Source organism: Diadema antillarum, unplaced genomic scaffold (assembly GCF_040938485.1).
Source record: "Diadema antillarum isolate AM-2024a unplaced genomic scaffold, OU_Dant_1.0 seq00001280_RagTag, whole genome shotgun sequence".
Taxonomy (NCBI): domain Eukaryota; kingdom Metazoa; phylum Echinodermata; class Echinoidea; order Diadematoida; family Diadematidae; genus Diadema; species Diadema antillarum.
The window spans coordinates 55,964-68,032 of NW_027272060.1; the positions used below are offsets into that span (position 1 = coordinate 55,964).

The 12,069-nt window shown below is 38.4% G+C and overlaps 1 protein-coding gene across 1 annotated transcript in view; it reads right to left on the minus strand.

Moving 5' to 3' along the window:
• Window positions 1-12,069, minus strand: part of LOC139745634 (uncharacterized) — a 42,797-nt gene that overhangs the window by 10,668 nt on the left and 20,060 nt on the right. Inside the window, exons 14-22 of the mRNA XM_071656033.1 lie at window positions 11,866-12,060; window positions 10,417-10,496; window positions 9,073-9,186; window positions 8,579-8,642; window positions 7,229-7,305; window positions 6,170-6,263; window positions 4,897-4,959; window positions 2,005-2,214; window positions 1,369-1,569 (exon numbers count right to left, since the gene is read on the minus strand). Of these exons, the coding sequence (XP_071512134.1) occupies window positions 1,369-1,569; window positions 2,005-2,214; window positions 4,897-4,959; window positions 6,170-6,263; window positions 7,229-7,305; window positions 8,579-8,642; window positions 9,073-9,186; window positions 10,417-10,496; window positions 11,866-12,060 (1,098 nt within the window). The remainder of the gene's footprint in view (window positions 1-1,368; window positions 1,570-2,004; window positions 2,215-4,896; window positions 4,960-6,169; window positions 6,264-7,228; window positions 7,306-8,578; window positions 8,643-9,072; window positions 9,187-10,416; window positions 10,497-11,865; window positions 12,061-12,069) is intronic.

Genomic DNA, 12,069 nt, shown 5'->3' on the forward strand with positions numbered 1-12,069 from the left:
CGAGTACATGAAATCACTGACAATGACCAAACAGACCACGGAATGTAATTAAGTACTGAGATGATTGAGATGACTATAATAAAAGACTTTGAATAGAGGGTGAATAAATGGCAAACAAAAGAAAGAGATGAGATTACACATACAGCAGGAGTGACAGAAAATATCAGGGAGCCAAAAGGATGACCAGACAGAGTATGAATGGACAGTGAGAGCGAAATATCGTCGCTGGGGTGACAAGACCTCGTATCTACAAAATGTCAAATGTTCAGGAGAGCCAAAAAACATGGCGGCCAAAGCACTATACTGAATGGGATAGCCTTTCCTTTGACATGCCGTGGTGGCTTCATTTGTGGAGTAAGACAGTTGGGATTTGGACAGGACATTATTAACCAATTATTTGACCATTAATCCAAAAAAGTCATTTTCACCAAAATTGCAGATACAAGGTCTTGTCACCCCAGCGACAATATATAGATACTGAAATAGAAATATTGGGTGTAATGTGTCAAAAATTACCCAAAATGGGTGAAACAGGCCACATTTGAAATAGATGATTTTTTTTGAAGAGTGAAGAAAGGGTAGATACTTGGTATTTTGTGATATAAATGCAGAAGATATGAAAACACAGAGACAAACATAAATAGCAAAAGAGATACAAGTAGACAGATGAATTAAAAAGAGGAGGAGGAGGATGATCTAAAGGTGCAGGCATATATTACATGGTTGAAGAGACAGATATGAGAAAGGGAAAGAATTGTACCCTTCGAGTAAATAGAATAATCTGACAAGCAAGCATCGAATAATATTACACAAAACAAAAGAAAACTATAGAACAGAGAAATGAAAGAAAATGAAGGTGAAGAGAGAAAAAAAAGATGGATTGGAAGTGAATCAAAAGCAAGAGATGCACACAAAGATATGTGACGACTGACATTTTTTCTTAAATTCATGTGGCATCATGTACCGGCAAATTTCCCATTACACTGACCATGTAAGATTCGCTGATGCATAAAGTCACAGCAATGGAGGGGTAATCATTTTTTTTTTTTTTTTCATTCGGCGAGTGACTACCGCCAATTTTGGAAAGAACTAGAGTGAAAACATTGATTTTCCAATGATTCAAAAAGCCAGATCAGGCAAAGCCATCACAAAAGCAATAATTTCCCCTTTATAGCAGGTGTCATATTAGCCAGTTCAGAGAAGCCCCAATACAGCTTTGCATCTTTGTGCGACACCCTGTGGTACTCCCATAGAAAAAATGGACAAGTGATGCTGACCCCTCGTTGTTCACCCCAGGTTACTAGCAATAGTCAGCAAATGGTATCAACCAGGCACAGTGTGCCATACAAGACAAAGAAAACGACTCACCGAAGTGAACCCCGGTGGGCTCATGGGGGCTTCGTCCTTGTCGCTCCAGCCAAGGCTCTCCTCGGTTGCCTTGCGGGCCATGTGGGGGCGCTGCATGAGGGGGACAGGTGCGTTGACTTGGCTGCGTTTGACCTCCCGTACATGTGAGGCTGGAAACCAGCCCTGCTGGTCATTCTTGCGCCCCTCCCACCACTCATCTTGCTGTATGGTGAAAGAATTGCATGCAAGACCCAACATCTCAATACGCTTTCACCAGAAGGATGGGCATCGGATGGGAAAAAAAAATGTCATTTACTGCAAGAAACTGACCTCTTGATTACTGTATCCCATATCACAGCCAAGTTCAGTTTTAATATCTTTGCACTGGCTATTGTTTAAATCCATATGCTATGCCACAAGCAAAATTTCTATTCTCAACCACAACCCGATCTCGACACATCATGGGCTAGGATGACAAACAGCACAACTTGCTGAAATCTGTAAGGTTTGCAACAGTCTGTTTCTACTTCTGTGCTACTGGACTAAACACGCCTAACTCATTCATAATGACAACTAAAAACGAACACTGCTCAAGAAAAGACAGGCTCACTCCAACATTGACAAGGAATGTTTGGGAAAGTACAGAGTCATTCTCACCTTGCCTATCACCTCAATCTCCTCCCCAACGGTGAGATTGAGCTCGGAGTCCTTGGTGGCGCGGAAAGCCGTGATGACCACGATCATGGTCTTGAACTTGTTCTTCTTCTTCTCCCGCTTCTTCTTCATCTGCCTCTTCTTTCGCTCCTCTCGACTCAGTCCGCTCAGGTCCTCCTCTGGCTCCTCCTCCTCTTCCTCCTCTATGATTGGCTGTGGATGAATGATGGACAGAAGGGGAAGGGTCATTACTTGCCAAGGAGAAACTCTGTGTTAACTCTAACCTGATAAGCCCAAAAGGTCATGTTGCTTATAAATACAGGGAGGTGGGCCACCTCCCTGCTTAATACATGCACACACACAAATACACACAGAGATGTCATTTAGTTGAATTTAATCACCCTTAATGCCAATCATGCACAGCATAATACTGCTGACAAGAGCATTTTGATGAAATAACCAAGCGCACATGTAAAAGCCCATTGATGACGCTTTCTTTCAAATTTCTCATGCACTATAGATGAATGAAGCCTTTTGTAAGTAAGCTAGCAGCAATCCACCAGAAACATTTAGCAATACAAATCACATGCCATAGTTGAAACGGAAGGTACATTTGTATGTTACAGTCTCGACATTTATGTACAAGCCACCAGTATCAATGTACAGTACATAGAGAACAAAAGACAATATACCTGAAAACCTTTCAACATAAACTGAATAAAAAGATAGACGTCCAAAAAACAAATTTGGACACCTTGCTTGATCCTGTTTGCATACATTTGTGAATTCAATGTATCATAACTAAAACATACGACTCTCCCATTACAAGATAAGAAAAAAATATAGAAGCTTTCATGATGTTATAATAAATGGATCGAGACAAAGTGCTGGATTAATACTGTATCCATCTGTAAACAATTGCACAGGACTTACAATCTTAACAGCTGGGTTAGGAAAGAAACTCCCAGGAACGCCAAGGTGGTCACAGGGTGAGGTGGGGAAGGCACCAAAAGAGGCTGTGACACTCTGATTAGAGAACACCACCAGTTAGAGAAGGTACAACAGCAGTGTGAGAGGGTACACCGCCATTGTGAGAAGTTACACCAGCAGTGTGAGAAGGTGCACCGGCAGTGTGAGAAGGCGCACCGACAGTGTGAGAAGGCACACCGACAGTGTGAGAAGGTACACCGACAGTGTGACAAGGTGCACCGACAGTGTGAGAAGGTGCACCGGCAGTGTGAGAAGGTGAACCAAAGTAAAGTAAGAGGGCAGATGGTTTGTGCAGTTGGGTTAGGAGAGAGGGGAAAGGGGTTTAAACACACATCAGACATGCATGGCTTAATTCAGGCTAGACAATCACCATAGTCTGTCAACTGTAAATGTAAGGTCTCCACGTATTATACTAAATTGGTGTTGATTGTTGCAACACTAGGCTTTGAAGTAAATATCTTGTATGAATTGTGTCTAGAATTTTAGGTAATTCTTATCATCTGATAATGCATTTAGATTACAAGTACTAACATTATCTTAATTGCAGTATCCTCTCTCAATATGATTGTAGACACTTCCCTTTCCTACATAATACGATTGGATCGCTTTAAATCTCAGTCATTCTACCACCATTGAATGGAACCAATTTCTTCATTAGTTGATTTCAAGCATGAGCAGTCATTTTCCTTTTCGACTCACAATATGTCCCGAATTTCAGACTGTCACATTCTAAGATGGGTTTCTTTATTACCAAAGTGCTGTTACTTCAAGTTTCAAATGTACGTGATAAAAGGTTGAAATCATTCCAGCCAGCAAGAGGATATTTGTTAAAAAGGATCACATGTTACAAGCAGGTAAAGTAAAGACCAGATGGTACACTATTAGGTATTGAGAGCATGTCAACACATGTATAATACAGTTATGATAAAGTCATAATTTTATGAATATATGAATATAATTCTATTTAAAAAAACACACACACATCCCCACAATTAGTTTTCATGCAGTGGTTACAGCAGACATTACTTTCCAATAACTTTTTTTTTCATTCATGGACACAAATTTTACAAGGAAAGAGCACTTTTTAGAGAATTATGAACTGTGATATGCTTTTCTGGAAGAAGTTTCTCATTTCATGCATAATCTTAAGGGCATGCATGAAAAACATTTAATTTGAACTGGACAAGGAGGCAGTACACACAGCTGACTTATGGCAAAATAAAATATAAAACATATAACATAGCACATTAAAAGTATTCATTCCAAAACTGCAATCATTTCTTTTACAGATACAAAATAAAATCAATAAGTTTTATATTTTATAGAGACTACAGTATTTTGAATACTACCACCATTAACCATGTCATATATCATCACTGATGTGAGAATATTATAACTTGTTTAATTGTTAGTAAAGAAACACATCAATCCAGGTGAAATGTTATGTGGCAAATCATCTATGAGACTATCAAAGGTATTAGCCCTCACTGGCAAATCACAGGGTGGGGGGGGGGGGGGGGCTAGAACAGAGAAAATGCAAAACATTGACTAACATGGCAGTAAATATAACTTGATTATTTCTCAAGGACATAATGTGAAACATATCTATTTTATTCGTAAGATGACTTGAAAACATTTTGAACTTCAAAAGCAGATTATCAAGGTCTGAAGAACTTCTAGAGTGATTCTCTTTTGCTTGTAACATCATTACTTTTTCTGAAATCTTGCCTCTCATACGGCAATCTATTTCTTTATGTAAATAGGCTGTTTATTTCAGGAGGGTTCACCAAAAAGGGCTTCTACCATTGGAAGGAAAAGAGAGAAGAGTTAGCTGTCCAACCAATGAGGAAGAAGGAGAGAAGAACTGGGGATTGTTTTTTGTTAAGGATAGCTAGAGCATCTTACCACTCTGCTGGGACGCCTCATCCGAGGACTACTGCTCATTCTGGGACTCTTCTCCTGCTCGCTCTGCCATGACAACACGATGAGAAAAAATAGCCATCTTCATACAGAGGATCCTTCAGATGACATCAACAAGGATCAACACGGCTTGACCCTCCCTGTGATTTACTGTATACACCATATATCTAGCAAGTGTAATTTTTGTGAACTGGGACTTCCTGACAATTTCGCAAGTGGTTAGATTCACGATTGTGGAGTACAGTAATGAAGAAAGAAATGTTGGGATCAGAGTTATCATTTTCACGTGCTCACAAAATTTCACCCCAATCACAAATTCTGCAAAAATAGCAAAAATATAATCCCACAAAATATATGGCGTATACAGTAATCATTCAGCTCATCCCCTGAAAGGTTTTTTTTTCAAAACATTTCCCTGACATGCCTTCTCCACCAATACGCACAGATGTCCTGAGATTAACTATCATTAAATATGAATCATATAAGTTTCTGTATTCCTGTTGCATCACAATGACATCCTAGTTGACCTGTTTTGCCAGAGCAGGTTTGTCCAGCAAATGTTACATCAAAACATTTAAGAAAAAATCTACCACACACTTCTCAAATAGCTAGGCCAATTTTACAGGGGTGCATGGGCACATATAGTGGTAAATCAAAATAGTTAACGATGGAAAATGCCAGTCATATCTGACAACAGGATACCATCATCAAAAACTCTGCCTGTTCCTTGGACAATGATTTCAGTGATACAATGTATATCACATTCACCCTGAAGATCCCATGGCACTTTTCACAGTAATCAGGGAGCAAACCTAGAGAAGCAACCTTTCCCACACACAGCTTCTGAAGGAATAATAGATGATGTCAACCCACCCAATACTAGCCCACAAAAGAGTAATAATAGCCTCCAAAGCTTCTAATCAATCACATCAATTATGCAAGAGGTCGAAGAAAATTGATTGCTATCTCAATTTCCTTTCCTATTCTGCTGCTTTCATGTTATCTCGTTGTCTGCCTGGCAGAAGGGACTTGCGGCTTTCTGGCTCGAAAAATCTCACGCACACAAAAATAATAGTCACATCAAATGAAAGAGCTTTCAAAACTCTGTCAAATTATGTCACAAACAAAAATTTGATTTAGGAGTGACATTTTATGCTGGGATCATTTTGCCCGGCAGATGACAATCTGTTCTTCTGAGAGATTGAAAAGATTGACCTGAAAACTCAACCTGTTGGACCAGTCTAATTTTACAGCTTACCTCTTGAGCTTTCTTGTCAGAATTTTGTGCTTTCTCAAGCTCCCTCTCCGTGCCCAGTTTGTTGTAGGCTTCGATCACTATGGCAACAAAGAGACTGGACAGAAAAACAAAATATTGCAAGGATGAATCTACGTATACATTATACAATGAACGATCAAATCACAAATACAGTTCTGTAAATCGAAACCCTGAATGTACAAAATCGAAACCCTGAATGTACAAGATGTATTCATGTTTATAAGATACAAAACCTGTCACTACAGAGAGTTTTTCTTGAATACTATTATAGACAATATCCTGGGATCCACCTGTATAATTGTGTTTGGGCTCCTGCACTTATGTAGCATATTTTCTTATTTCTTTATGAAAGATGTACATTGATTTAATTGATAACTGAGTATACAGAAGTAGAATGCGCTGAATACACTCTTGTGCAATTTGTGTCAATTGTTTGTATACGATACAAATGTCATGACACCAAAATGCTATAATTCTTCATATAATGCATAATGATCATTTGTAATCGAGAATGCATGATGTAGATTATTGCTTCTTCATGCAGTTAACAGAACAACTATGCATGGGCATTACATCTTTTTGAAAGCTGTCATTATATTCATCCAATTCATATGCAGATGACAAATGACACACAAATATTGTGTCAAGATTAGTCATAATTGGGTTTGGTTTGTTGGTGTTCATTGATCTTATTTCACTACCTATTGGTGGATCAAACATTGACAATGCATATAAACTTAGCTTTGTGTGTATATCACTATCTCTTCTATCTTCCTCTCTCTCTCTCTTTAAGAAGAAAGAAATAGACAAGTACATTGAGAATTCTGACAAAACAAAATTACAAGTCATTACATGTTGATTAATCAAAACTAGATAGCACAGTTTCTGCATGACTTCCCACTCAAAACAATAAAACAAGCTGTGCTCTAAGAGAATTCACAAGTTCAATCAAACATAATGACTTTTGCAATACTTCATCAATCAAACATAATGGTTTTTGCAATGTCTCCGTAACACCCAAAGATATTTGTTGTGACTTACTTCATGACAAAGAGATTGATGGTACTAAAGCAGCCAACGAAATATATGCAGACCCAGTCCGTGGTAGCAACCATAGCCTGCAAAAAAAAAAAGATTACACAAATGTTCTTTAGATTTCGCTCTTTTGCTTCTGTAAGTTATGAAATTAATTTGGGTATCAACAACATCATACATGTACAGTTGAACCTCTCGTATCCGGACAAGTCGGGACCGGGGCTCATCCGGATAAGGGATTTGGCCGGATACGGGAGACTCAATGCTTTATACATGTATATATACATACACATGTACTGATGTAGCCCATTGTAGTACCACATGTAGTAATGTGTATACTGCAACCTTTTCATTGTTACACACAGTAACAGACCCCAAAATAGAGGTTTGTGTTTGCAAGAATGAAATCATTTTCTTTTATAAATTCTTGGGATGATTTACCTAAATAATTATTAAGAAATGTATCAAGTATATGTAATTCATGTGTGTTTGTGTAGGAGTTCTCGTGGAGTTGGGAATCCCCCTTTCCTCCTGTAATTATATTTTTTTTTTTAAATCACGGCGAGATTGCGTCCGTATAATAGAGAGATCCGGATAAAGGGAGGCCGGATAATAGAGGTTCAACTGTATGTTTTTATTCTCATGTGCAGTGTAACTCCACAAATCAAGTATCATCTCCACAAGATGTCCTTTGATACACTCCCTTAGCATCATGACAACAAAGACAGCATAATCATGACATGTGATGAATGATAGCATGGATGATATTAATGACTGCCAGTATACGAATGATGCACAGGGTCTGAGTGCGTCATCAGGAATTGTGTGCATACGGTAACTATGGAATTTTTCAACCAAGGAGGTGCAGCTGTGTAGGTATAGATCAGCTTCCCTGATTAAAGCATGCACACTATTCCTACTGACACATGAAAAGACACATGCATTATATGTTTTATAGAATTATGGACAATTTTTTGCCAATTTTTTTTTTCTGTTTTTAATTATTCATCAGGTAATTACTGAATGCACGACAAATCTATTGGATGCATAACAGGCCATCTCTTGCTAAGTGTGCAAACTCTTACTACTGTACAAGCACAGGATAGCATGTTTACAGTGGCTATACATCGAGTCATTACCAGTTCACAAATTCGATAGAATAAATCTTATGGATGCAATCACATGGATTTTGTGACAGACATACAAAAGAGGTTAGGTAAAATTTCATCATTTCAGCAGGGAAGGGAGACCATTAATGGTACAATAACTTCACTGAGAGTAAAGCAATGTAGCCAGAGATTTGGTAAGGTTACAGTAAGGTACACGTGTATGTCTGCACGTCGGCCATCAACTCACAGCGTTCATGATTTCATGCCAGTTACTCGTGGTCACAATCTGGAACACCATTAGCCAAGAGCACCTGGACGGAAGTGAAAGTCATTCGAGCAGTATTTAGAATCCTCACATCAGCTTTTTTTTTTTTTTTCCAGATGACATTGAGAATCTTTCATACACAAAAATACACACAGCATGTTTTCAAAGTAGGCATCCTGACCCATGATTGGAACACTGCGAAAACTTGTCATAAGTGTACACAAAACACAGTTAGTTTACCCCTATGGAAAGCTGTGAATAATGTAGTACAGATTGTGAATTTGCTTGACTGAATGGGGTTTGTTGCACAGATCTTCCAGTGTCTTTGTCAACAAAATCACTATACTAGGCATACATGGAGAAATTATTCCTTGGTAGTTATCACTAACGATGCTGTGTAAGTAACGGTATGCCTCTACACTACACAATCTATTAGTGGGGGACCTGTTTGGGCACATACAATGGATTCAACTCACAGGAAAGAATCAAAGCCGATGCCACAGTTGTACTCATACACGCCGGCTTCATAGCTTTCGTCCTTTGGGACATCGTAAAACAGCTCCCAACCCAGGACAGAAAAGAAGAATGAACTGGTGAAAAGAAAAGATGGCAAACATTTACAAGTGAGATATTAAATCTTGACTGATCATCTTTATCTGCAAAACCTTCTCTATGCATCATTTATTGCTAAAACAGTTTAAAGTTATTTCTTTTTCATTTAATATCATCATTTTACTTTTGTATTTTAATGCCTGCTCTGTTTTGAAATGAAATCAATCTGTGCTTTTTCATCACAAAATGCAAATTTTGGCAAAGATTTAGGATCATGCCATCCTGGTTGAGGATTTGGCACAGTAGCATTATAACAGTTTCATCACACCTTGGTTCTTTTGAAAGTAGTCTGAGATAGGTCAGCACTATCTCATTATCTCAATATGTTTCTGAAGAAATAATTGTCTGCAATCAATATTGGTGTCAACAACATCATGAAAGAGAAGCTCTGGGTTAATAAATGCAAAAATCAAAGAACGACAAAGATGTGTATTGATTGAGTCTACAACACATCGACCGCCTATTTTCAGATCGACCACCCTGCGAAATGCTTTCTCGCGTATAAAACTAAAAGTACGCTTGGGACAGGGCGCAATACGCTGGAACATTCGAACAAGAATACAAATAAAGAGAAATTAGGGGGATACAGGTATATAACTTGAGGAAACAGGAGGAAAAAGATTTGAAGAAAATCCTCATTAGTAATACACATAATCATTGTTAACACAGCTTTGCCATTCACTAGATTTACGTGCTTTATCAATGGGAGAACGGGCAGTCGATTAAAATGATGAGCTTGCACCGGTGCACAGTAAAAAATGTCACTTGCGTTTGTTGCCGAGAATTCTGCGTATACGGTACGAGTCAACAATCTGAACCCGGGATATGAATCTGCAGTTTTTTTTGCCTCGAGTGAAATGAAATTAAGGTGAAACTGAGGGAAATATTCTAAGATAAAAGGTATTTAATCAAAAAATGGTTGATGAATAGAAGGTCCAACTATACCAGGTACATCATTACTCTAATACATATGACATGTTCTTGTATGTCTGTCCTCCTATATACCCATATTCATATCTATTTATCCATTATATCTATTATATCTATTATCGCTTTCTTTCTTCTCTCTCTCTCTCTTTATATACGTGCCTCTGCTCATGCCTACAGGCACACAGATATACAATAGGCTGCTCAATTATCATAATTTTATCGATGGCACAAGCAAAATTGGCTCTACTTCTTTATGAGACCCAATATAACTGACTTACATGATGATGAAGACTACAATGATGAGGTTGAACATGACAGGAAAGACCTTGATGGAGAACACCAGCACCGCCTTCTTGGTCTGTTGCCATGGAAACAAGAAATGATAACATCTTTGCTAAAGAGACATTCTGTATTGATATCACTATGATTACAGTTAGGAAAGTCTGTCACAATCAACTAGCACTATGAAAATATCATGGATGCCTCAAAGAGAATTCATAAACAAGCACAAGGAGTACATCAGTTCACTATATGACTGAAATAACTTTTCTGAGAACAAGAAGGGGATGGGGACAATTTGCTTACAAGTACATATCAGTCTGATTTGGGAATGACTGAAGGCTTACTTTGGAACCTGAAGATGCTTGACGTTGCATCAGATGTGGAATGCTGATTATTTTTACACAACTTAATCACAAGTCAACTTTAATGAATTCGATCAAAAAATCTCACTCCAAAACAGCGACAACAATACAACTAAGGACCTGACCGAGGACCTATGCTGAGCTTTGTTTGTACATCCACACGTATGCTTTGTAATTAATACATACAGGAACCTGTTTAATGAAGAGTTAAAAGTGATTATATAGTTGATTTCAACTGTAAGTCTATGGCAGCCTGTGTGTTAAGGAAATTTGAAATCGATTTTATCTTTTGATAAAACGGGGCCCTGATCTTCAAAAATTGAATAAGGCTTACATAATCATCGTAACCACTATGGCTTTTAGCTGGGATGATCACATTTTTACACACAAACACAAAGTTACATTACAGCTCAGTTGTTTTTGTTTAATTTTGTTTTTGCTTATTTTTATTAATTAATTTATTATTATTATTATCATTTTTTTTATTTATTTATTTATTTATTTATTTATTTATTTATTTATTTATTTATTTTTTTTTTTGGGGGGGGAAGCAATTCACTGAATGCCAATTAAAGCTTGGAGTGTTCAAGCTACAGGGGCGGATCCTGGAATTCCGTAAAGGGAGGGGGGGGGGGGGGGTTGGCAAAAAATATTTCTGGTGCCACCTCCCGGCTTAATCAGCTGACAAGCAAAAAACAAAACAAACAACCAAAAACACGGCTCACATGCAATTTTTTCCTTTCTTGTTCCACTTCCATGTGTCATCAGCTGACAACCCCCCCCCCCCCCCAAAAAAAAAAAAGGCTTCAGTGCAATTTTCTGGTGCCACTAGAATCGGCTGACAAATATATTTTTTTTTTAAAGATTAAGGGGAAAGGGTGCGCCCAGTGCGCGCCCCTCTGGATCCGCCACTGAGCTAATTGCAAGAGCATAAAGATGTGAACTTCTTGAACAGAGATATTCTCAAAACCATTAAATCCTTTCTGTGCTTTTGAGTTCTGATTGGCACAGAAAACCCCATAGTGTTGTATACACTGTCCAAAGTCCCTGGCACAAAAAGGAGTAAATACTTAACCTGCTCACCTGGTCTGAATTGAAGCACACTCTAATGAGCACAGCAAGCCCTGAGATAATGTTACAGATCCAGAAGTAGGCATCAGGGATGACGTAATACACAATGTTGGCTACCATGGCGATGAAGATGAGGGCAATGTCCAGCATTTCGATGACCTGGAGCAGGTTCCGACCTTCTGCTAGGACGCGTAGGACCACTTCAACCTGTATGGG